General features: G+C 38.1%; 1 protein-coding gene across 37 annotated transcripts in view; it reads left to right on the plus strand.

The window, feature by feature from the left end:
• The window catches only part of NRXN3 (neurexin 3), a 1,504,430-nt gene that overhangs the window by 186,768 nt on the left and 1,290,517 nt on the right, over window positions 1–27,145 (plus strand). For 5 of the 37 annotated variants that reach the window (XM_070250279.1, XM_070250281.1, XM_070250284.1 and 2 more), the window contains exon 1: window positions 26,693–27,113. The exons of 29 other annotated variants lie outside the window; for them this stretch is intronic. In XM_070250279.1, the coding sequence (XP_070106380.1) occupies window positions 27,062–27,113 (52 nt within the window). In that variant the 5' untranslated portion in view covers window positions 26,693–27,061. Of the gene's footprint in view, window positions 1–26,692; window positions 27,114–27,145 lie in introns of those variants that run through there. 3 more of the 37 variants (XM_070250278.1, XM_070250280.1, XM_070250286.1) reach the window with 1 other exon arrangement.

Here is a 27,145-nt window from a genome sequence, read left to right on the forward strand (position 1 = left end):
AACTAAGCCTCTGCCTCAGCGATACTGTCTGTGTTGTCTCCCGGAGTTGTAAAAAATGAAAGCCTAGCTATATCTCTCTTAAAATACGTTAGAATTGTGAGATTGGGAGGGGCTCTGGAAACTACCCGGTCAAAATTCCCAAACAGAGTTGGGGTTCCTTTTATAACTGACCCTTAAGATGGTTATTTAGTTCAGCTTAACTAGCTTCAGCGATTGGGAACTCATTATACTTTGCTGTTGAAGAATTTCTAGTTATTAGAAAATTCTTCTTTATAGTGGGCAAATTTGTCTCTTTGCAAGTCGACTATTGAGGTTCCATTTGGAACAACGTGGCACATATTTATCTACTCCCTCTCCAACAAACTAAACTTTGAATATTTGGAGAGACTCATCGTCCCACCTTTTAATATCTTCAATCTCAGATGCCTCAGTTGTTGAGCATTTTTATGGTTATAAATGTTTCACCATCCTATTCTGGACACTTTCTAATTTATTAGTCTTCTTATTAAGATGTTTCAGGACATGATTCATCCATTCATTACAGGCCTATTAAGCTGCTATTATGCGCCAGGAACTGGGGATACAATGGTAAATAAGACAGACAAGGTCTCCAGCCTCAAAGGTATGGGCAATAAACAAGTAAACAAATAAATACATAACATGTTTTCAGGTAGTGTTAAATATGCTGTAAAGAAAAATAGAGTAAAAGATGGAAAGTGTTGGCAATAGAGGAGGGCTATGGTAGATAGGTAGGTATTTTAGATAGCTAGCATAGGTGGGGAAGATCCCTCTGAATAAGCGGCATTTGACCTGAGACTTGAGTGCAATGCCATGTATGTGCCGTAGCCTGGAGGAAAGATGTTCCAGGTGGGGAAGCAGCAACGGCAAAGGCCCTGAGGTGGGAGTGATGTGACAGAAGTTCCTAATGGTTGGGTGTTCATAGCTTTCCCCCTTCCCATGGCTGACAAGGAACCCTTTAAAGCTAAATCTGCGTAGTTCAATCTCAGTGCAAAATCTCCTTTCTTTCTGTTCAACTGCTCCCCTCCTCCTTGACACATACATGTGTGCATGTGGAGTTACATACATACATTCTCCAAAAGATAATATCATCTCTGCTAGAGAAATTCTTAGGAATAGTGTGATACAGAATTGAAAGACTGAAGACAGAGAGAGAGAGAGAATTAGATTGGCAGGAAGAAAATGAATGTGCTTAGCCAGGGAGGCATCAATGGAAGTTGTGAACTCTAATTCTTATAGAGGCTAAGGGTAACATAAATGAATGACGCAGGTTGGGTGTAGTGCAATGAAGAGTCATGGCTCCAATTGTGGCATACCCCATCTAAGCAGGTCAGCTCCTACTCAGCTAGAGAATATAGTTGGAATGCATAATGCAAACCCAGTATTGCCATATGTCCCAATCTTTCAAGAACAGTAACACATCTGTTTTTTATATGAGGTTTTCCAATTTTGAAAACACTGCCATGGAAACTTCCACTTCCAGGAAGACAAGGTACACATACTTGTCCCTATTCTATCCATTAAGTATAACTAAAAACCCTAGACGTTATTTATAAAATATAAGATGACTCTGAAAGGTGGAGAGAAAAAGGCAAACCAGCTAAGGATCTTGGGACCCAAAGAAATATACTATGGTGAGTTACCTGGATTTTCTTTTTGCCTCCTGTATTCCAGACTTGGAACTAAAGAAGCTGAAAAGCTGGAAACACCAATGGGCGTAGGCAAAAAAGCCCCAAGGAAAGCTCATTTTCTCTAGCCCTCAAATAGGAAAGGAGAATCTAGCAAGACAGAAAAATCTTAGAAATGACTGCTGTATTCCTGCCAAATAGCACAGAAATATTTAAGACAATTATGGAATAAACAGACGAGGGTAAAGGAAGATAAGGCTTCTGTGCTTCACTTGAACTGGTAAAATAATGACACTAGTAGATTATATAAGTTATATTTATTTAATATAATACCTAGAGCAACCACTTAAAAAAGCTACACAAAGAGATATACTCCAAAACACTATAGGTAAATCAAAATATAATGCTAAAAAATTGTACAAGTAATCAACAGGAAGGCAGGAAAAAAGAAAATAGAGAAATGAAAAAAAGAATGAACAATAAAATGATAGACTTCTGTATCAATAGTTTGTTCCTTTTTATTACTGGAAACTATTCCATGGTATGGATGTACCATGGTTTGTTTAATCATTCATTTATTGAGGAACATCTGGGTTATCTCCAGTTCTGCGCTATTATGATAAAATCTCCTATAAATATTCTTACACAGGCTTTTGTGTAAACGTATCTTCATTTCTCTTGAATAAATGGCCAGGACTGCAATTGCTGGGTCATGTGGTTATTGCATGTTTAGTTTTTTTTTTAAAGAAATGAGCAAACTGTTTTCTAGGGTGGCCGTATCGTTTCACATTACCACCAGTAACACATAAGTGATCCAGTTTCTCTACATCTTTGCCAGCATTTGGTATGTCACTCCTTTTTCATTTTAGCCATTCTGATAGGTGTATAGTGCTATCTCCTTGTGGTTTTAATTTACATTTCCCTAATAGCTAATGATGTTAAACATCTTTTAATGAGTTTATTTGCCATTCGTATATCCCAACGAAATGCCTTGCTACATCTTTTGCCCATTCTGTTAATAGGGTTGTTTGACTGTTTTTTGATTTTTGATTGTTGAGTTTTGAGAGTCCTTTACATATTCTGGATACTAATCCTTTGCCAGATATGTGGTTTGCAAATACTTTCTCCCACTCCATAGCTTGTCTTTTCATCCTCTTAACAGGATTTCACACAGAGCAAAATTGTTTAATTTTCATAAAGTTTAATTAATTTTTCCTTTTAAGGTTTGTGCTTTTCATATCAAGTTTAAGAACTCTTTACCTAGCCCTAGATCCTAAAGACAATTTATCATTCTTTTCCAAAACTTTTCTGCTTTTACATTTATGCCTGTGATCCACTTTGAGCTATTTCCGTATCAATTGTGAGACTTAGGGTAAGGTGTGCTTTTGTTTCCTGTGGATATCCAATTGCTCCAGCACCATTTGTGAAAAAGACTCTCTTTTCTCCATTGAATTGTTTTTGCACTTCTTTCAAAAATCGGTTAAGCATATTTGTGTGGCTCTGTTTCTGGGTTCTCTATGCTGTTCCACTGATCTATTCCTCCACCAATACCACACAGTCTTAATGACTATATCTATATCATAAGTCTTAAAATTGAGTAGGTTCATTCCTCCCATTTTATTCTTCTTTCTCAAAATCATTTCAGTTATTCTATTTGTTTTTCTTTTCCACATAAGTTTTACAATAATCTTATCTATATCCATAAAAAATCTTGCTGACATTTTGATGAGAATTGTGTTAAACTTGTGTATTAGTTTCTGTGGCTGCTGTAAGTCATTACCACAACCTTGGTGGCTTAAAACAACAGAGGTATATTCTCTCAAAGTTCCGGAGACCAGAAGTCTGCAGTCAAGGTGTCAGCAGGTTTGCACTCCCTCTGGATGCTCTGTGGGAGACTCTTTCATTGACTTTTCCAGCTTCTGGCACTGGCGGCATTTCTTGGCTTATAGCTGCATCTCCCCGTTCCATCTTCACATTGCCTTCTCTGTTTCCGTGTTTTCCTCTGTGTGTCTCTTATAAGAATACTTGTCATTGGATTTACATCCACCTTGATAATCCAGGATGATCTCATCATGTGTCAAGATCCTTAAATTAACGACATCTGCAAAGACTCTTTCCAAATAAGGTAACATTCACAGGTATCAGGAATTAAGATGTAGACATATCTTGGGACCGGGGGTGGGGATATCAATTTGGGGAGAACTGATGTCTTTGCTATGTTCAGTCTTCCAATCCATTACACATTATAGCTCTCCATTTAGTTAGATCCTCTGATTTCTTTTATCAGCATTGTGTAGTTTTCAGCATACAAGTCATGTACATGTTTTGTTAGATTTATACCTAAGTATTTAATTTCTTGAGCAATTATAAATGATATATTTTCAATTTTTATGTCCATGTGTTGCTCATTGCTAACATAGAGAAATACAATTTATTTTTGTATGTTTATATTGTATCCCGTGACACTGCTGAACTTATTAGTTCTAGGAGGGGTTTTTGGATTTTTGGTAGATTTCTTGGAATTTTCTAGGTAAACAATCATGTCCTCTGCAAACATGGGCAGTTTTATTTTTTTCTTTCCATACCATGGAATAGTTTCCAGTAATAAAAAGGAACAAACTATTGATACATGCAACAGTCTGGATGTGTCTCCAGAGAATTATGCTGAGTGAAAAAAGCCAATCCCAGAAGATTGCATACTGTATGATTCCATTTATGTAACATTCTTTAAATGACAAAAATATAGAAATGGTGAGTGGATCAGTAGTTTCCAACAGCTAAGAAGAGGGGGAGGGGGGAGTGAATGTGGCTCTAAGAGGATCCTTGTTGTGGTGGAAATGTCCTGTATCTTGACCGTATCAATGTCAGTATTTTGGTTGTGATATTGTACTATAGGTTTTGCAAGATGTTACCATTGGGGGAACTGGGTGAAGGATACTTGGGATTTCTCTGTATTATGTCTTACAACATGCGTGTAAGTGTATAAATAACTCAAAATAAAAATAAAATTCCTGCTGGCCAATCAGAACATGTGTTCAGACCAGATATTGCCTGTTTACTGTTACTCTGTACCCCTTGATCTACATAACAAAGTACAGTGAGGGCAGAGAGAGGGGTGAAGAGAAATATTGGGTAAGCTGAAGAGGGAGAGAAGATTTCTGGACTGGTAGATAGAACAGCCATCAGACACGTGAAAGTAGATAGAAAAAGGATTTTCATTAGTGATACATTTTCCATGTGTTGGGAGACCCTTCTTATTTTCAAGAACTTCAGGGGAAGATGTAACCAATGTAGTTCTTTAATTGTGATATTGCAATGAGACTGAGCCATGCAAGATCTAGCTTTATAAGGGTTACAAGTCAATGTTAGAAAATCTTGTGGTTACAGCTAATCCTGGGAAGAGCCTGAAGTATGTGTAAATAGATAGGAAAGTCAAGGAGAAATGACCAAATGTGCAGACACTGACAATAGTGGACAGTACTTGCCTTGCACACCCTTAGCTGTCTATCTTTTATGGCATGTAGTCATGGTTATTGGTGTCTTTTCCTAGTAAGGAGAAACTTAGTTCTAAGGAGGTCCTTCTTCCCCCTCCTTGTTTCCAATTTGTACCTAGAATTCTAAGGTAGCAGTGCTTAGGACACACATGGAGACATTGTCTCCTGGGGCCAGTAAGGCTGGATGGAGGGATTTCATGAGATGCTGCAAGATCTGGGTGATCTCTCTGACCTAAGAGCACACTGCAGAAGGGGGATGGGGTGACCCCATCTCCATCTGCTTATCATGGTCAATCTGGGTGTTCATGTGCCATTTAAGCCAGGGACTGCTGGTTCTGAGCAGAGGGTGAATGAGCTCAGGTGCATGGAATTGAGAGGTAATGGGAATGATTAATCAAATTTCTTCCAGTAAGGGTGCCATGTGCCAGACTCGTCCTGGATAACCCTCCTACATGTGAATCAGGGGCAGGCTCTGCCCTCAGGTATCTGTAATCTGAGTAGACATCTGTGCTTGGAGCGAACTGGGAGTGACTGGACGCCACTTTTGGCATGGTATCTTTGCTTCATCAGGCTTCTCTGCCAAGGTTTGTTCACAATCTCCTCTGGCCATGCTCATTTAGTTATGGAAGACAGGATTAACATGAGTGTTGGGAAATGCAGTTAGTTGTTGGGGCACGATGGCCCCAGTAGTAAGCATCCTGAACAGTGGAAAGCCCCATGTAATAACTAAAAGAGCCCCAAGTGGTTTAAAACTAGTGTAGAGAAATACCTGGAAAATAAATCACTCTGTTGTTGGTGTATTTATTTATCTGATTTTGTCTATTTGTCGTCTTTTATCTAATCTAATTTTAGCTAAACAGATAGGAATGATCTTAGTAGACCTGAGCATTGAACTTTTGGGATTCCTTGATAAGATCTCGACTGTAGGTGCAATAATCTCTTTGAGGGGACAACTGTTTATCTACAATATAAAATAAAATCCAGTAAGACATGAATTTAAATCTCTTCACTTTGAGGTCAGTAGTTTTTGAGTTCTATTCCTGACTCTGCTGCTAATGAATTAGTCACTCTTTGGAGTTAATTTTCCTCACCAGCAAAGTAGGAATCATAAAGTCTACCTGCCAGAGGCAGATAGGGTGGTGCACAGTAGGTGGTGCACAGTAGGTGCTCAGCAAGTGTTAGTCCTCACCTTTACCCAACTTCCCACTTAGGAACAATTTTATATCTTGACCTTATAAAATTCTCTGATAAGGCGTTTCTCCCAGTGGGGGTACATTCTTTTCCAACCTAGGGTCATGCTTTGTTCTACATGGGAGCTGCATGGCTAAAAGCCATCTGACTTCATAGAGAGGCCCTGTGGTACAGAGGAAAGAAAAGTAGATTAGCAGTCAGGAGCACTGGGTCCTAGCACACATTGTGTATATCAGGAAGTGCTGTCTGTCTTAAACCAGACATTGACTTATTGGAAGAGGACAGGATCACCGGGAGCCTAGAGAAGCAGGCATTGAAAACAGGTAGGGACAAAGGGGGCTTTAGAGGTCTAGGAAGCAGGAATAACCTGACCTGGCCTCTGCTACTCTGAATATATTTGAGATTCATTTGCTCTAGACTCAGAGTTGGATAAAGAGCATCCAGTTTGTTGAGCCCATGTCACGCATCCATGCCTTGGCTGTTTGAGCAGGGGAAAAGGGAGATCATCCCCAATTCAGCTTCCATAGCTTTTCTATGGACAGTAGAGATTTCCTCCAAGAAGGAAAGGAGATGGACTGTTGGATAAACATCTCCCCCAAATGACAAATATCCACTATGCTCTGATACTAGTTAGCTATGTGACTATGGAAAGTCATTTCCTATTCTCGACTCTTAGTTTATTAATCTGTAACATGAAAGATCTGGACCATTCCACCAATTTTCAGCTTTTATTTCTTAAATAGTTAATCAATTTTATCAAATGCAATCTTACTTAGCTACCCAAGATGTAAGGCATGCAAAAGTAGACCTGTTCTGGTTGGGGGAGGGGATGTGGTTGAAAGGAGAGAACTTTGTTCAGCCTCCCCGTTTCCGTCCTCTCTCCCCCTCCCCCGCCACTGCCCTCCCAGGCCTTGGAGGCTCCTGGGGTACCTTAAGGATCCTCCAGGGTTCCACAGAGCACAGTTTGAAAACCACTGGATTCTGCAATTGCTCAGGTCTCTTTCAAATGTAACATTTGGTAACTCTATAACTCCAGGATTTAAAATGCTGCTGATTTTACCTGTATTTGTCAGTATACACCTGGAAAGGTAGGTTAAGGCTTTGGTTATCTTGGTTCAGCATTTTGCAAATTAGGCATTTTGATTAAACTTGATTTTCTTTCATTTTCAAAAAATTTAAGCCAGGGAAATAAAGCATTGTGGAAGCCCCAACATTTTCTCTGTTGACTAGTCACTGTTTGTTAGCCAATGGTTGTCCCATATGCAAACTGACCAGAGGAATCGGCTAAAGAACTGAGGAGACATTTGGTTCAAGTCAAAGACTTCCCCCCGTAAAAACACCATACTTTACTTATATCTATAGTCTCACTCACACATAGAGAAAAGCAATGGGATGAAAGGAAAGAAAGCAAAGTGCTAATAGGGAATATTTTTGGATAATGGGTTTATGGGCAATTTTGTGTTTGTTTTTTTTTTTTACTTCTCCGTATTTTCTGAACTTTAAGCAACACATGTGTATATAAATTTGCTGATCATAAAAAGTTATTAAAAATGAGGGGCTGGCCCCGTGGCCGAGTGGTTAAGTTCGCGCGCTCCGCTGCAGGCGGCCCAGTGTTTCATCAGTTCGAATCCTGGGCGCGGACATGGCACTGCTCATCAGACCACGCTGAGGCGGCGTCCCATATGCCACAACTAGAAGAACCCACAATGAAGAATACACAACTATGTACCGGGGGGCTTTGGGGAGAAAAAGGAAAAAATAAAATCTTAAAAAAAAAAAAAGTTATTAAAAATGAACACATTTTCATCCAAAAGTAATTAAGTTAGTTAAAAAGATTGTCAGCACAACAATTGAAATTAATAGTGTTAAAAAATAGCATTTTATTGACTTTGAACTCAATGAGCCAGAACATTTATAAATTTAAGAATCTGCATTTCCTGAACTTATCAAGGAGGCCCTCTTTCCCCTTCATATGGTGAATGTGCGTTATTCTTCCCGGGACAGAAGACCAGTGATTGGAAAATATTCTGTGTATGAGGCGGCTGGTGGCCGTTCTTTGGGTCATCCACATGGGAAAGGATTCACTCTTTTGGACACTAATGTCTGGCTCAGTGCAGATTGGTGACAGATTCAACTTAGACACCTAAAAATCAATCTCCTTACTTCTTGGTACCATATCCTAGACTGTCTTGTAAGACCTAGAAGGTAGGAAACTCTTTATCCCTTCCCGTTACAGCATTCTTGGCTTAATGAAACCCACAAGGAAGCATTTCATAAATGCTTTGAGATCCCAAGGTCAAGGATAAGCATTCAGGACTGTCTGTGACAATCATTAAACCACACCCTGACGTTTAACTCCTGTGAAAATCCAGAAGGGGGAAGAACAATTGAAGAAAACTCTGCATTTTATTCCTTTTTCTCTTCCATAAGGAACTCTAAGGTAATTAGGTTTAACTTCACCAGCAAAATAAAGAGAAAAAAAAAATGTCTCATTTTCGGTATCTGACTCTCTCCTTAAAGAGAGATGGGAGGATAATAAATGGACGGATAGATGGGGGCAGACAGAAATGGTTATAGTAGTCAGACAGATCTATATTCAGTTCATTATGTTTGATTTTCAGAGTTAATTGAGTGTTTTGCCTTAAAATTGTCTTTTTCTTCCTCTTCCTCTCTTTGTTGTAATTTAAAAGGAGATAGAATTAAGGCAAAAAAAAAAAAAAAACCCATCAATTTTAAAGTTTGCTTTCCAAAGTTGTTTCATGGTGTAAATCGTCATTACTTCAAACCCAGCACCAAGTAGTCACATGCAGCTGACTTCATTGTGGCCCCTGTGGTGAAGGTTCTTGTGGTTGTAGGTGGAGGGAAGCATAGGAAAGTGGGAGAGTAGAGCCTCTCACCCAGGGAACTAGGAGTCACTTTATAGTGACATGGGCCTTAGTTTAATGTCAGATCCCATGTTTCTTCCTAGCACGACAATGCCTTACGTTTTTTTACAGAACACGTTTGTGCTTGTCTTACGTAATTCTCTTTCCTTCAAGGTAGAAATGGTTATTCTCATGTTAAGGATGAACACACCAAAGTCTAGAATATAGAAGGAACCAAAATCACAAAGCTACCAGGTGGCAGAGCCAGAACTTGAATCCTGGACTTTGGATTCTGAAGACACTGCTGTGTTTGCTACACCCCTTAGCCATGGACCAGATTATACCTTCTTTCATTTTTGGGGCTCTCTGCCATGCTGACCCCCAGCTCTCAGTGCCAGTGCAGTGCTTTATGTATAATAAACGTCAATGCAGTGTCATTTCTTCTCTCTCTCTCTCTTTTTTTTTTTTTTTGCAGGGGAAGATTTGCCCTAAGCTAACATCTGTTGCCAATCTTCCTCCTTTTTTTTTCTTCATTCCCCCCAACCCCCAAAGCCCCAGTACATAGTTGTGTGTAGTTGTATCCTTTCTAACTTAATGCTGAGGGAAATTATCATTTACTTAAATTTGGAGAATGTCTTTCATCTTCATCAAAAAAGACATAACAAATTGTTTGATTCCATTTGGGTTAGCTCCTTGAACTCTTTTTTTTTTTTTTGCAGAGGAAGATTCACCCTGAGGTAACATCTGTTGCCAATCTTCCTATTTTTGCTTGAGGAAGAGTCGTCCTGAGCCAAAATCCATGCCAGTCTTCCTCTATTTTGTACATGGGTCCCTGTCACACCATGGCTGCCAATGAGTGGTATAGGTCCATGCCTGGGAACGAAAGCTGGGCTGCTGAAGCAGAGTGCCCCAAACTTAACCACTAGGCCATGGGGCTGGCCCTCATGAACTCCTTTTTAAGTTATGCTAGGAGTAAGGTTATGGGGGAGAAGATGATCTTGGCTATCTTACAGGAAAAACATTCAGCTAGAAGACCCCATGTGACTTGAAGTAACCTTAAGTAGATGACTTAGCCTCTGGAATCGCTTCTCCTGTCCATAAAGGGCTTGAGGATACCTGCCCTTCATTCCTCATAGGGTTGTTTGGCGTATCTCAAGTTGTGGAAGTGATTGCCCCACTGTAAACCTTCGGTTGCATGTACAGTGTAATTGCTTACCGGGACAGGGGCTTCTGGCTGAGATGTGGCCAAAGTGGCTTCTTTCCTGGGAATCAAGGCCATTAGTCTATGAACAAAGAGCTCCTGGGCAATTCTTTGGCAGACTAGTATCTCTTGCCATCTTCCATCCACATCCCTCCCCTTTCTCCCTACTCCCCCAGAACATCTCTGAACCAGTAAGGGCTCTCAAACAGTGATGTGGAGAGTGTCAGTGAGCTGCTGCCTATTTTCCTATTGTGTTAATGTTTATAATATAGTCTTATGTGTTTTGTTGTTGATATAAATTATTGTGCCTTTTGAGTAAAAAGCAGTCATGTCAGGGATATCATAACCAGAACTGCGTTCTTAGGTCACTTGATAGTTACATGATTTGGGGGGAGTAGGTTTCTAGGACTTTTCTATCCTGTGTCTGCGACATCCTCTCTCCTCTTCAAAACAGAGCTCACGCTAGTATCTTTCAAAGGAAAATGCTACCAATATCTAATAATGCCTGATATGGGTCAGTCCAGGGCCAGACACTCTCAAATATGACCTCATTGAATAATTGACCGGGTGGGGTAGATACTATAATTGTTACTTTATAAGTGAAGAAACTGAAGTTCTGGTTAAATACTTTGCCTGATATTACCTGGCTAGTAAGTGATTGAGCCAAGATTTGAACTTCAGTTTTCTGACTCAAGTGTAGGGCTCTTTTTACTACAGTTAGGCTTATTGGGTGTACACTAGCCACAGTGAAACAGGGCCCTCAGTGCTGCTGTGAATCACTGCATTAGTCACAAGTGAGAAATCAGTTTGTAACCAACATTGCACCAACTATCCTGAAATTTGGGGGTAGGGAGAAGAGAGGAGGAAGACTTCTGATAACAGAATAGTAAATACAATCTATTAAAAATCACTTTAATAATCATAACATTTCTTTTTCTTAATATGAAAAGTAATTTGTGCTCATATAGAACAGGGGTTGCCACACTGAGACTTGTGGGCCAAATTTGGCCCACTGCCTGTTTGTATAAATAAAGTTTTATTGGAACACAGCCATGCCCATTTGTTTCCATCTTGTTTCTGGCTGTTTTTTTTTTTTTTAAATTGAGATGTAATTGACATAACATTATATTGGTTTTCAGTTGAACAATGTACTCATTAGATATTTGTATATTGTGAAATGATCACCTCAATAAGTTCAGTTAACATCTGTCACCATAAATGGTTACAAACTTTTTTTCTTGTCGTGAGGACTTTCAAGATCCACTCTGCTGCATTTGTTTCTAGCTGCTTTTGCTGTACAAGGGCAGAGTTGAGTAGTTTTGATAGAGACCACGTGGCCCACAAAGCCTAAAATACTTACTGGACGACCCTTTACAGAGTTTGCTGACTCGTGATATAGAACACTTAGAAAATGTAGAGGGAGCTGGCCAGGTGGTGTGGTGGTTAACTTCACACATTCCACTTCTGTAGCCGCTGTCTGCAGTTTCGGATCCGAGGCACGTACCTAGCACCGCTTGTCAAGCCACACTGTGACAGTATCCCACATAAAATAAAGACTGGCACAGATGTTAGCTCAGTGACAATTTCCTCAACAAAAAGAGGAAGATTGGCAACAGATGTTAGCTCAGGGCCAATCTTCCTCACACACATACACACACAAGAAAATGTAGAGAAGGATAAAAGAAGTAAAAATGGTCCTTAGCCTCTCAACCCAGAAATGATTTCTGCTGCATTTTGCTGTCTTTTTAATTTTTTTCTTCCCAGTTGTTAAATTTTTGGAAAATGTAAATTTAATGGTTGCAAATATTTTTTAGTATTAATTTACCATGGTTATTTAGTTAATCCTTTTTTCATAAACATTCAACTTATTTCTATTTTTTTCTATTATAGATAATGCTATGATTTACATCTGGCTACATAAATCTTTGTTTGGCCTCTTTTACATGAGTTCCTAGGAGTGAGATTATTGGGTTGAATGGTATAAAAATGTTTAAGGTTCTTGATACGTATTAAATCACTTCCTACCACGGAAGTTATACCAATTCCACTGTTAATTCACCTGCAGAGCATGGGCCCAATGCCAGCCTCAGTCAGCCTTCATCAGTATTAAGGAGTATTATTTCTTTGAAATTTTTATTATTAGTGACTTGAACATTTTCTCCTTTTTATTTATTTGTTCTATGAAATGTTTATGTCATAGACCTATTGTTTTTCTATTGAAGATTTAAGTTTTTCCCTTATTATTTTGATGGGCTTTTTAATGGATTAATACCATTATCACTTGGTATTATAAATACATACTTGTGGCAAACATGTTTTCAATTTTACTTCTTACTTTTGTGATGTTCTTGAGAGGCAGAAATATTTGTTTTTTATATATTAAAAACTATTGATTTTTTTCCTTTTATGATTTCTCCAGTTGCTTTTTCTGTGTTCAGAAAGACTTTCTCCATTCAGACATAAATATTCGTTTGCATTCTTATTTTTTAAATTTAATTTTAATCTTTATGAAATTTACTTTTGACATAGAGCACTAAACTGTATTGCTTCTTTTTATTTTTCAAATTGCCAACTTTTCCAACATGGTTTATTAAGTAATTCCTCTTATCCCTTACTGATTTGTGGATTCCTGTATTACATAACTTTTTGTACATATTAGGCCCTCTACTGTGCTCGGTAATCTTTCAGTGATGCTTGTACCAATCTTACACTATTTTAATTGTTATGGCTTTACAGTACAAAGACTAATGCCTGGTAGAGCAAATCCTCCTTTATTACTCTTGATTTTGATGCATACTGTTTAAAAAATGTAAGCGCTTATTGGGCTTTACCAATAAGCCTCTGGAGCAGGAGTTGTTAAACTCTGGCCCACAATCCTAATGTGGCCCACTACCTGTTTTTGTAAATAAAGTTTTATTGGAACGCAGACACACTATTTGTGTACATATTGTCTATTGCCTTCTTTGCACTACAGTGGCAGAGTTGAGTAGTTTTGACAGAGATTTTATGAACCACAAAGCCTAAAATATTTACTAACTGGTCCTTTGCAGAAAGTTTGTTGACCTTGGTTTAGAAGATTTGGGATAGGAATTTAAGTAGACAGGAAACCAGATGCCACAACGTTTAGATCCTACTTCTCAGGACTTAGCACAGATTCCATGCAGGACTCTGGCTCCGGCTTACTGTATTTCTGCCTTTATTTCCTTAGTAAGGAGGAGGTTAAGATAGAGCTAACACTCTCTTATCTGCAGCTGGTCTTCCCATTAGCTATACTGCTGTTTCAACAGCAAGCATTTCTTCCCAAATCTGACTTCTCTCTACAACCCTGAACGCTTCTTTTGGGGGAATATTAATATCCAGTTAACCTAAACAAAATAAACACTGCCACATAAATTGATTGCTTGAAAGAACACTTCATAGCCAGTGAAGTAAGTATTTTAGATAATCCACTACTTTGATGATCTCATCGCTGTTCCTCTCCGTTTGCTCAGGCGAACAGAAGTTGGCTCTGTGTCCAGATTAGCTGGGGCTCAAGATAGGGGAGTCTGAGATGCTTTGATGGGAGGAGCAAGAGGTATGAGCTTGTGAAAGGCAACAAGGGTCACTTAGAAGGTTAATTCTTCAAGTGTGTGGCCACAGCTAAAAGATCCTGCATGACCCTTCTCTGTGGAAAGTGTGGGCCATGTGCTCATGGAGTGCTTGAGTGATACTAAAGTGGGACTTCCGTGGATTTTTAAAAATTGAATAGCGGTATCTCCACAAGGACAGACCATACCCCACAGAGAATACACAAGCCTCTGTTTGGTTCTTTATTCTTATGACAGTTTTGAAACTCTGGCTTGTCTCAGTGGGAAGTGCTAGCCTTCTCTGCATGGTCCGGAATGGGTCTTTATGCACTCAGCAGCGTGCTATGAAGGATTGTTGTAACTGGTCAGAGTTCCATGAGAGGTTGACAGGAACGCCTAAAAAGTTGTGTGTGTGTGTGTGTGTGCGTCCACACACACACACACAAACAGAAGAAGAGAAAAAAATAGAAAAGAAAAGAAAAAGGAAGTTTTTTAAAGGTCACATGTATTTTACGGTACAGTCTCAAAATGATGTAAAGAAAAAAATGTATTGGTGGAGGTTCCTGCAGAAATAACTATTTTCACAAGAATCAAGGACTAAAAAACTTTATTATTTTTCACCTTCTTAGACTAGAAGGATGGAGTGTGGTTTCTTCAGCCTCAAGACATTTTCTTCCTTCCAAACTGTGGGAGGCCTGATTAAGTGGGGATTTGACCACTCCTCTGCTGAAGGGCAGAAATTGAGGAGATGGGGAAGCCCAGAGGAAGGAAAGCGTGAATGCAAACCAAGGGGAAAAGAGAGATCAAGGAGAATGAAAGTGTTGCAGAGACCCACTAATGAGAAGTGTGGTTTGATGATAATGTGTCAAGAGAACTTTGGTCTAAGAAAAAGTCACTGGCTGAAAAATATGTCAAGATGTGCAACAGAGACTGGGCGTGGTTTACCTGCCCAGGGCTCCACTGTGGGGGTGTGAACAAATGAGACATTTGGCATTGTTGACTATCTGGGCTCAACGATATATATGTACTCTTGACTCTGCCATCAACTGTTAGTGCAATGCCTGCACACACCTCAGAGATCATAAACCCTAAGAGTTGATAAGAGCTCGTAGATACTAACCTTCTGCCCAGTGTAGAAATTCCATTCTGTGATATTTCTCACAGAATGGAATTATTGAATTCTTAGGCCGTGAAAGAAGTTAAACCCTAGAATAGTGGCTAAGACTGTGAGCTTTAGGGTCAGAGGGTCTAGATTCGAATCTGTGCTGCCCCATGTCCTGGCTATGTCCTTGGGAAGGTTAGTTCAATCCTCTAAGCCCAAATGGGCCTATAAAATGATGACAACAGCATCTACCAGTTTGGAAAGTGGTGAGGATTATGAGATGATATAAATCCCTTAACATGGTACTCCACACATGGTAAGTGCTCAGTAAATGTTATCTATTATTAATTTATTATTATTATCAGCCTCTTTTGTATTATTTTGGATTATCTATTATTATCTCTTATAGTCTCTTCATTTTGCAAACAAGCATCAATCTGAGAAAGTACTCATCTCCCTTAGCAGATTGCAACAAGAAAACCTTGAATCTAGAGAAGTCCAATAAAAGTGTTAATGCCGGTACTTCTTTGAAGTCAGTTGGGTGTATTTTGGATACTATCTCCTGTTTCAGACCAAAAGTACATCACATAGGATAAAAGAATAATATTTTGCTAGATATAGTACCCCAGGCTTTGAACTAAAAAAGAGGGGATGAGTTAGATGAGTGAGTTAGATGACAGAAAGTTCTGGTTCCCAGAGCCCTAGATTTTTCACTAATCTGCTGGAAAAGAGGAGACCATTCCTTGGTAATTACGCCTTGTAAATAGGGGCATGCTCATTTTACATGCAGAGAGTTACAGGGAAAAGGCCCAACCAGTGAAACAATCAGAGAATATATGTGAACTTTGTTTTCCACTTCTTTAAAATTAAACTTTTACTTTTGAGGTAATTGTATATCCACACAGTTGTAACAAATATTACAGAGAGATCCTGAGTACCCTTTACAAAGCTTCACCCTATGGTAACATCTTGCAAAACTGTTGTACAATATCACAACCAGGATACTGACTTTGATAGAATCAAAATACAGAATATTTCCATCACATCAAGGATTTTTCAAGTTACTCTTTCATAGCCAAACCCACTTCCCTCATCCCTCACCTCCCCCTAAACCCTGGCAACTAATCTCTAATGGAGAACTAATCTATTCTCCATTTGAATAATTTTGTCATTTCAAGAATGTTGTATAAATGGAATAATGTATTATGCAATCTTTGGGATTTGTTTTGTTCATTCAGCCGGGCTGGTGGCGTGGTGGTTAAGTTCACACACTCCGCTTTGGTGGCCTGGGGTTCATGGGTTCAGATTGCGGGTGCAGACCTAGCACTGCTCATCAAGCCACACTATGGCAATGTCCCACATAAAATAGAGGAAGACTGGCACAGATGTTAGCTCAGCAACAACCTTTCTCATAAACAAAAATAAAAAGGGAAAAAAAAGATATATGAGCTTTATTCATTCAGCAAAATACATGCCACAATTTGTTTAACCATTCCCCTATTGAAGGATATCCGGATTGTTTCTAGATCTGGCTATTATGAAAAAAGCTGCTATAAATATTTGTGTACAAACTTTTGTGTGAACATACATTCTCATTTTGTTGAAATAATACTCAGTTGTGCAATTACTAAGTAGTTTGCATGTTTAGGTTTTTATGAAACAGCCAAAGTGTTTACCAGAGTGCCTGTATGATTTCACATCCCCACTAGCAATGTATGTATGATCCACTTTCTCCACATCCTTTCCAGCATGACGTTGTCACTATTTTTTATTTTAGCCACTCTGACAGGTGTGTACCGATATCTCATTGTGCTTTTAATTTGCATTTCCCTAATCACTGATGATGCTGAGCATCTTTTCATATGCTTATTTGTCATCTGTATATCCTTTTCAATGAAATATCTCTTCAGGTCTTTTGCCCAATTTTGTAAATGGATTTTCTTTTTCAATGTTGTTTTGAGATTTCTTTACATATTCTAGATACTAGTCCTTTGTTGGATACTTAGTTTGTAAATATTTTCTCTCGCTCTGTATCTTGTCTTTTCATCCTCTTTAACTGGTCCTTCACAGAGCAAGAGTTTATAATTTTGATGAAAACCAGTTTATCAAGTTTTCTTTTATGAATTGTACTTTTGGTGTCAAGTCTAAGAACTCTTTGCAGAGCCCTATATCCTGAAGATTTTCTCCAAAAATTTTGTACTTTTACATTTTACTTTTAGGTTTGTGATCCATTCTGAGATAATTTTTCTATAAAGTATGAGACTTAAGTTGAGGTTCAGTTTTTGCCTGAACATATGGATGTACAATTGTTCCAGCACCATTTGTTGAAAAGGCTGTTTTTCCTCCATTGAATTGCTTTTGCACTTTTGTCAAAAATCAGTTGAGCATATTTGTGTAGGTCTATTTATAGGTTCTCTATTCTGTTCCATTGGTCTGTGTTTATCGCACCAGCAATATACCATACAGTCTTGATTATTGTAGCTATATAATTTTTGAAATTGGGTAGACTGATTTCTCCCACTTCATTCTTCTTTTTCAGTATTCTTTTAGCTATTCTAGTTCCTTTTCCTTTCTGAATAAATTTTAAAATAATCTTGCTTATATCTACAAAAAAATTCTTGCTGGGATTTTGACAGAAGTCATATCAATTTGGGAGAATTGAAATCTTTACTGTGTTAGGTTTTCCAATCCATGAACATAATATGTCTTTTAATTCATAAAGAACTTTGAGTTTTTATCAGCATTGTGTAGTTTTCAGCATACAAGTGTTGTTATATTTTTATCTAAGTATTTAATTTTTTGAGCAATTATAAATTGTATTATCTTTTTAATTTTCACGTCCACATGTTCATTGTTAGTATATAGAAATAGAATAGATTTTTATATATCTATCGTGTGTTCTGTGACCTTGCTGAATTCACATATTGGTTCTAGATTTGTGTGTGTGAGTTTATGTGTATTTATTCTAGATTTGTGTGTGTGAGTGTGTGTGTGTATGTCTGTGTGTGTGTATGTGTAGATTCCTTGGGATTGTCTTCACAGAAAATCATGTCGTGCAAATAGGGACAATTTTATTTCTTCCTTCAATTCTGTGTGTATTTTATTTTATTTTCTTGCCTTATTTCACTGACAAGAATTTCAAAAACCATGTTGAATAAGAATGGTGACACATCCTGCCTTGTTCCTGATCTTAAGGAAAAGCATTGTCATCCACCATTGTTACCTATAGGTTTTTCGTAGATGTTCTCTAACAAGATAAGGAAGTTTCCCTCTCTTCTAATTTTTCTGAGAGTTATTGTTGTTGTTTTTAATCATGAGTGAGTGTTAAATTTTGTCAAATGCTTTTTCTGCATCAGTTGATAGGATCGTGTGATTTTTCTTTGTTCACCTGGGAACATGGTGGATTACACTGATACACTTTTGAATATTGAACCAAACTTGTATGCTTTAAATAAAGTCCAGTTGCTCATGGTATATAGTTCTTTGTATATATTGGTAAATTCTATCTGCTAATATTTTGTTAAGGATTTTTGTATTCATGAAGGATATTGACCTATAGTTTTCATTTTTTTTGTAGTGTCTTTGTCTCATTTTGGTATCATGCTAGCTTCATAAAATGAATTGGATTGTCCCCTCCTCCTCTGTTTCAGAAAGTGTTAATTCTTTAAATTTTTGGCAGAATTCTCTGGTGTAGCCATCTGGGCCTGGAGATTTCATTTTGGGGAGTATTTTAATTATTGACTCAATTTCCTTAATAAGTTTATTAAGTCACTTAATAAATATGAAATTATTAATAGAAACAGGCGTATGAAAAGATGTTCAACATCATTAGCTATAAGAGAAATGCAAATCAAAAGTACAATGAGGTATCACATCACTCTGGTCAGAATGGCTATAATTAGCAAGACAGGAAACAACAAATGTTGGAGAGGATGTGGAGAGAAGGGAACACTTGTTCACTGCTGGTAGAAGTGCAAACTGGTGCAGCCACTACGGAAAGCAGTATGGAGTAACTTCAGAAAATTAAGGATAGATCTACCGTATGATCCAGCTATCCCACTGCTGGGTATTTATCCAAAGAACTTGAAAACACAAAGGCATAAAGATACTTGCACCCCTATGTTCATTGCGGCATTATACACGATAGCCAAGACATGGAAGCAACCTAGGTGCCCATCAAGAGACAAATGGATAAAGAAGATGTGGTATTTATACATGATAGACTGCTACTCAGCCATAAGAAATGATGAAATCCTGCCATTTGTGAGAACATGGCTGGACCTTGAGGGTCTTATGCTGAATGAAATAAGTCAGAGGGAGAAAGTCAAATTCCATATGATCTCACTCATAAGTAGAAGATAAAAACAAACAAACACATAGCATTGCAGATTGGATTGGTGGTTACCATAGGGGAATGGGGGTGGGGGGAGGGCGAAAGGGGTGATTAGGCTCACATGTGAGGGGATGGTCTATAATTAGTTTTTGGGTGGTGAACATGATGTAATCTACACAGAATTTGAAATATATTATGATGTACATCCGACAAAAAATAATAAAAATAAAATGTAAATATATTTAAATATGAAATATTATTAAATATGAAATAAATAAATATGAAATTATTGATTTCATACTGGGTGATTGGTGGTAGCTAGTGTTTTTTGAGGAATTGGTCCATTTCATTTAAGTTGCAAAATTTATGTATGTAGAATTGTTTGTAGTATTCCTTTATTATTCTTTTGATGTCTGCAGGGTCTATAGTGATATCTTGTGTTTCATTCCTGATATTGAAAGTTTGTGTCTTCTCTCTTTTTCTCTATCAGTCTTGGCAGGAAGTTTTCCCAATTTTATTAATCTGTTCAACGAACTATCTCTGTTTCATTAATTTTCTACACTGTTTTTGTGTTTCCATTTTCATTAGTTGTTAGTCTTGTCTTTATTCTTCTTTCCTCTCCTTGCTTTGGATTTATTTTGCTCTTTTTGTAGTTTCTTGAGATATGAACTTCAGTGACTGATCTGAGAGTTTTCCTCTTTTCTAATATATGAAGTTAGTGCTGTAGATTGCCCTCTCAGCACTGCTTTAGCTCTGTCCTCAAAATTTTGATATGTGGTAGGGATTTTCCTTCAGTTTAACATACTTATTTGATTTTCTTCAGACTTTTTGATTTATGTGTTATTTAGAAGTGTCCTGTTTAGTTTACAACTTGAGAATTTCCTGTTATTTTTCTCTTCTTTCTTTCTTTCTTTCTAATTTTATTCCATTTTGGTTGGCAAATGTGCTCTGTATGACTTCAATTCTTTGAATTTTCTCAAGGTTTGTTCTATGGCCCAGCATGTGGGCTGTTTTGAATGTGGGCTTCCCATGGATACTTGAAAGTAATGGGTATCCTTCTGCTGTTGGGTGGAGTGTTCTATAAAAGTCAATTAGATACTATTGGTTGATGCTGTTGTTGAGTTCTTCTGTATCCTTATGATTTTCTATTTACTTGTTCTATCAGTTGTTGAGAGAGGGGTGTATAGTTTCCAACTATAATTGGATTGGTCTAGTTCTCCTTTCAGTTTTAACAGTTTTTCCTTCACATATTTTGCAGCTCTGTTGTTTGATGCATTCACACTTAGGATTATGTCTTCTTGGTGGATTGATCCTTTTTTCATTATATATTAATCCTCTGTGTATATGGTAATATTTTTGCTCTGAAGCGTAATTTATTTGATATTAATAAAGCCACTCCTAGTTTCCTTTGATTAATGTTTGCATGATGTATGTTTTCCCATCGTTTTACTTTCTTTCTGTCTATATCATCGTATTGGAAGTGAGTTTCTTGTAGACAGCATTTAGTTGGGTCATGTTTTTAATCCATCCTGCCATTCTCTTTTAGTTCATATATTTAGATCTTTTACATTTAATGCCATTATTTATAGGTTAGGGCTTAAGTTTACCATTTTATTGTTTTTTTTTCTGTTTTTTCTCTCCTTTTTCATTTCTCTTTTTCCTGCCTTTCTGTTGGTTGATTGAACAATTTTTAGATGTAGTATTTTGGTTTATCTGTAGTGTTTTGAGTATATTTCTTTCTGTAGCTTTTCCAGTGATTGCCCTATGTATCACACACACACATAGAAAAAATCATAGTCTACTTGTGTCATCATTTTAACAGTTCATGTGAAATGTAGAAACCTCATGTAAACCTTGCTTTATGTCACTTTCCCCTCTCTCATTTATAATATAACATTAAATATTTTGTCTACATGCATTTGGAACCACATCAGACAGTGTTATAGTTTTTTCTTCAATTGTCAGGCATAATTTGGAAGAATCAAGAGAAGAAAAAAGTCTATTTATTCATATTTTTGCCTACTGTATTGTTCCTTCCTTTATGATGTTTTAAGATTCTTTCTTTTATCATTTCCTCTGTTTAGAAAACTTCCATTAGCGTTTATTTTAAGGTAGGTGAGCTGGCAACCAATTCTTTCATCTTTTTTCATCTGAAAATGTCTTGATTTTCTCTAATTTCTGAAGGACATTTTCACTAAAGATTCCAGGTGGACAGTTGTTTTCTTTCAGCATTTAAAAAATGTTGTGCCACTTCCTTCTGGCTTCTATGATTTCTGATGAGAAATCCACTGTCATTTAAATTATTTTTCCATCATTGGAAAGGTGCTATTTTTATCTGGCTGCTTTCAAGATTTTTTGTCTTTAATTTTAGAAGTTTGACTTTGATGTGTTGTCTTAGTCAGCTTGGGCTGCCCTAACAAAATATCATAGACTAAGTGGCGTAAACAGCAGAAAATTAATTTTCTCACAGTTGTGGAGACTGGAAACCTTAGATCAAGGTGCCACATGACTGGGTTCTAGTGAAGACCTTCTTCCTGGCTTGCAGGTGACCACCTTCTTGCTATGTCCTCACATGGCAGAGACAGAGAGAGACCTTTCTCTCTCCCTCTTCTTTTAAGGCCACAAATCCTATTAGATTAGGACCCCGCCTGCATGACCTCACTTAACCTTAATTACCTACTAAAGCACTATCTCCAAATATAGTCACATTGGGGGTTAGGGCTTCAACACAGGAATTTTGAGGGACAAAATTTAGTCTATCACAGATGTCACAGTGTGGATATTTTTGGATTTGATCTGCTTGTGGTTCACTCATTTTCTTGAATCTGTAGGTTGATGTCTCTTACCAAATTTGGGAATTTTTAAGTCATTACTTCCTTGATTTCTTTTTCAGCCATGCCTCCTTTCTCCTCTCCTTCTGGGACTTCAGTAAGATAAGTGTCACATCTTTTGTTATAGTCCACAGGTCCCTGTGGCTCTTTTCATTTTTTTCTGTCTCTTTCTCTCTGTTGTTCAGATTAGGTAATTTCTATTATTCTATCTTCCAGTTCACTGTTTTTTTCCGTCTGTGTCCTCCATTCTGCTGTTGTGCCCAGCCACTGAGCTTTTTATTTTGACTATTGTGTTTTTCAGTTCTAAATTGTCCATTTTGTTCTTATTTATACTGTCTCTTTATTTGCTGATATTTTTATCTCTTTGATGAAACTCTATTTTTCGTTTGTTTCAAGTGTGTTCATAAGTGCTGATTGAAGCACTTTTATGATGGTCGTTTTAAAATCTTTGTCAGATAATTCTAACATCTGTCACCTCACTGTTGGCATCTGTTGATGTCTGTTTTCATTCTGTCTGAGACTGTCTTGCCTCTTCCTGTGACTTGTGATCTTCAGTTGAAATCTGAACATTTTGGTTAGTATGTTGTAAGACTCTGGATCTTATTTGAACTTTCTATTTTACCTGGCTTTGTCTGACAGTGCTTCATCAGGGAAAGATTGGGGAGCCACATCCCTACTTTCCAGTCTAGGTAGAAATCTAGGTTTCCACTCACCACTGATGCCTGAGGATGAGGCTTGTTCCTCCTGGGAAGGGTTTGGGACCTGGCTCCCAACTAGGCCTCCACTGATACCTCCCTCTCTGGAAGTGATAGGGATGCCTTGTTACTGCTCCCTATGTGGCCTTCACTGATACTGTGATGGTAAAAGGCTTCCTCTGATGCAAATTGAAGGGGGATGGAGAATTATGCCTTGCTACTGCCAGGTGGGAGTAAAACAAAATCCAGGCTCCTCATGTGGTCTCAGTTGACACCATTGCAAATAGAGGGTTTTGTTATTGCATGGCAGAGATGAAAGTCCTGGCTCCCACTTGGCCCTCTCTGACATCACACAAATGGGCAAGTTGGGATAGCTCACTATAGCCTGGCAAAGGTGAAGGTTTAGGTTTCCCACCTGGTCTTTGCTGGGCTGGGCAGAGGTGGGTCCACACTTTTTTCCTGTGGTGTTTGGCTGGAGTACAGCAATTACTTTATAGAATCTTTCTGCCTTCCTAGACCTTTCTTGGTTCTTTGGCTTGATGGGGCTTTTTCATTTGCACCCTGTGGTGTTTCCATGTCCAGTTTCTTCAGTATCTAGTCTGAGATATGTGAGATGAGAAGAAAACTCAGGGAACTCACTGATAATGTCATTCGTTAGGTCATAACATCCCCAGTCAGTCTACTTCCTCTCCACCTTTCAGAGTCTTTTTATGTTTGTCTTATATTGAACGCCTAGGGTTTTTAGTTGTACTTAATAAAAGGAATAGGAATATATATGTCTACTCTATCTTCCCTGAAACAGAAGTCTGTGCATTTGTTTTGAAAACACCAAAGCACCTAATAAATGTATGGTAACTGATGGATCATTTGATGGTTAATTATAGGTTGACTTTAGGGACTCAGAATAAGTTTCTCAGGGAGCTATCCAAGGTACTGGGCTCTTAAAGTTCTCTGGCTCAGCAAATGAGAATTTTCCATCTCTCTTACCGCTTCTAATGGCCTTGAACCTTTTTTCTCTTCTCACTTATTTTGGTCCCAGCCTCCCAGCCTCCAACTACTCTGCCCTACCACATCACACTCAACTTTTCATTGATGCACTATCATGGTCTTCAATTGCTTTTGTCAATGTTACCTCTAGCCATTGAATTGCACTGTTTGTGGAACAGTAGAACAAGTCCTATGGAAAAATGCAAAGCAGAAGAGAGGCCCTTCCTTCAAGATGCTAATAGTTTCAGAGGGAAACTAGAATTGATTATAACTAGGGGATATTTTCTGGGACATTTCATCTCTACTGCATTCATTGTTATTTACTTTTAAGGTATAAAGAATAAAAGATAAAATAAATGATTGGCTATTTTGAGTTTCGTTCTTTTCTTTTTACCTCAATTTTGAATATTTGCAGAGAAATAACTGCAAAGCATTTTCCTGTATTCTACAGGAATATTGAAAGGGGATGGTGCAGCCATGGCAGAAAAAGACATTTTTCTCCTTTAAGAGAAAATTCTCTCAGAAATAGAAAAAATATAGCCGTCTCCTATTATGAGTTGACCTTGGAGCCGAGAAGTAGTAGTTATTCCCGCCATCCATTCCATTTCTAATGCAATAGGTAAAAGGTAGAAAGATTAAGTCCGAAAATTTCAGTGACCTCTAAAGAAAGTTTGAGCTGTCTTATTTTATCTGATGGTATTTTTACTGGTTGTGTTTTTAGGACTTAACATCCCCTCCCCCCCAATAGGCAACAGCTTTCTCTTCTTGAGCTTTATGAGAATCTTTCATAGAAATTTCACCTAGCTGTCAGTCTTTAACTCTGAAGTATTTAGTTTGTTTCATGGGATTACAGACATTGGAAAAGGCACTACAAAAATACATGGACCTAAGAATTCTTAAAGGGCTTGGATTCCAGTGGCTGGTGAAAGGTCTTGAAAGCATTTCACCTCCTCATTCCTTCGACTGTAACCTCAAGATTCCCTAAATTGTGGATTTAGTGTGTAAATGTTGGTCTCTGTCTTCAAAGTGGAGATACTGTCTCCACTGTACCCTCTCTCAAATTTTTGTGATGAAAGGCAGACATTATATCCATTTGCTAGCACAAATAACTGGTGTCTACCAATGGACTACTTTCTTACTTAGATGAAGCCAACCGGCCCACATGAAGATTAAATCTATAGTCACACTTAACTTCTTGAACTAACCATCTGAACTAACTAGCACAGTCCAAAAAGTAATACCTGACAGAGGAACATATTCGTTAGTTTATAAGTAATTAGTTTTGGTAATTTTTATTGCCTTGACCAGATCAAACTAGTAAGTTGCAGAGCCTGGATTTGATCCCAGGTTTGCTGGATTCCAAAGCCACACAACTTTAAAGAGTGAGTTGTTGTACTCTTTGCACTGAAAACTCTTGGTACTTCAGTCTCAGTGAACTCTTCTGAACAGTGAGGTTTCTTATACATTGTACATTGTGTGCTGTGAGCCACTGATCTGCTTAAGGTCTGTGCATGTTCTTCTGAATATTTATGAGATGGGGGAAGTGGTGCTTTCTGTCTGCCCTGAGGATATTATGAGTATTAATAAGCTAACATCTATGTAGAAAAAGTCTACAAGCATACCTTTATTATTTGATAACAAGAAAAGTCTGAATTATTGAAAAGTCAGAATAAGTGATTACTTAGAATTTTAAAAACTCACATTCAAGAACATTCAATAATGAGAACAATGATTTATTAAGTGGATTTATGAGTATTTTTATTAAATATATAATAATTCCTAGGAAATTTATATTTATATGAATTATAAGCAAGTAGGTGCTGTGCAAGTGCATACAAGCAATTTGTTTTCTGGGAAACTTAGACATTCTTTCTGAGATCTTGAATATATGATGACATTTCTTAACAAACCCTTTTATACAGCAAAAGAGTAACCTGAAGGTGAGTTACACATAAATGGTCACAGATTTCAAATATGAATGATATAAATGATTTAGGGTTTACTCTGAGTGCCAAATCAATGTGGTAGAACAAAGCAGTTAAAGTCACTTGTTCCAAGCTATATGGGTCTGGATTCCAATCCTGAAACCACCCTTAATCATGTGACTGTGGGCAGGTTACTAGGCATCTCCAACACCAGGTATCCTCATTTCTAAAATAAGGAGGAGAATCACACATATCTAACTGCTTTTATTATTATTATTATTATTGTTAACGCTATTATTAAGAAGTAATAAAAAATGATGCTCCTTCCTTACGAGAGGTTTGAGTAATAACTGAGTCTATATTTGTTAGAATCACAGAATGACAAATCCATAGATAGCATCCTACCCTCTAATTTTTGCTTCTTGTCTAAGGTAGGAACAAAGAAATGACAGATTCAATCCAAAATATCCTTGGGTGGTGCAGGTAGCGCTGGGATTAGGTTAGAGACTTAGGACTGCCATGCTAGAGGTCTGAAACAAGGGGATTTCAAGACCCTTGCATTTATTTTCAGAGTATTCCAAATGTTTGCTGCCTTCAAGCTCGGAACCAGCCAATAGTAAGAAGGGGTCCCAGGGAACTGTTTACTGTAGAAAGAATGCTGGATTTTGCCTTGACTTCTTTTCTCCTTACTGCAATAGCAGCTCAGCTTCATAATGTTCTCTCTAGTCATGTATTCTGATCAAAGCAGTTATTTAAAGGCTGTAGCTAATAGAAGAGTAGATACCCCTGGTATTTCCCAGAACAGAGCCCTCATTCTGGGATTCTTGGGTCCATGTGACTTCCTGAGCCCGTGATTCACGCTGAGCAAGGGAATAGGTTTGGCATGACACAATCTGCAGATTCAAGTAAATCCCCTGGGAGAGGAGGAGGCTGCTGAGAGTCCCCTTTGCTGGCTGGAGCTCCCAATGTATGCACAAAACACCCCATCCCAGGCCCCAGATGTGTGCAGGTTTCTAATTGCCAGTGCTGCACTAAGATTTGAAGGGTGAGAGAGTTGCAAAATCACGAACACCGAGGGCGGTGTTAGGAAGGCAGCTTCCTGCACACTGTTGTAGGTGTTAGGGAGATTATCAATGCTCCGGGAGAGACACGGGACTGGAGGGCTTAGGGAATGTGGTGGTCCCTCTCTTCGCTGTTTCTGCACCTGAGGTTGTGCTTTCCCAGAGATGTGCACCCTGCACTTCCATTTCTGCAGTGAAATTAACTCGAGCTTGGCAGGTAAGTCTTTCAGGTCACCTTTAAAAAAAAAA

The sequence above is a fragment of the Equus caballus genome, chromosome 24, assembly GCF_041296265.1.
Source record: "Equus caballus isolate H_3958 breed thoroughbred chromosome 24, TB-T2T, whole genome shotgun sequence".
NCBI lineage: Eukaryota > Metazoa > Chordata > Mammalia > Perissodactyla > Equidae > Equus > Equus caballus.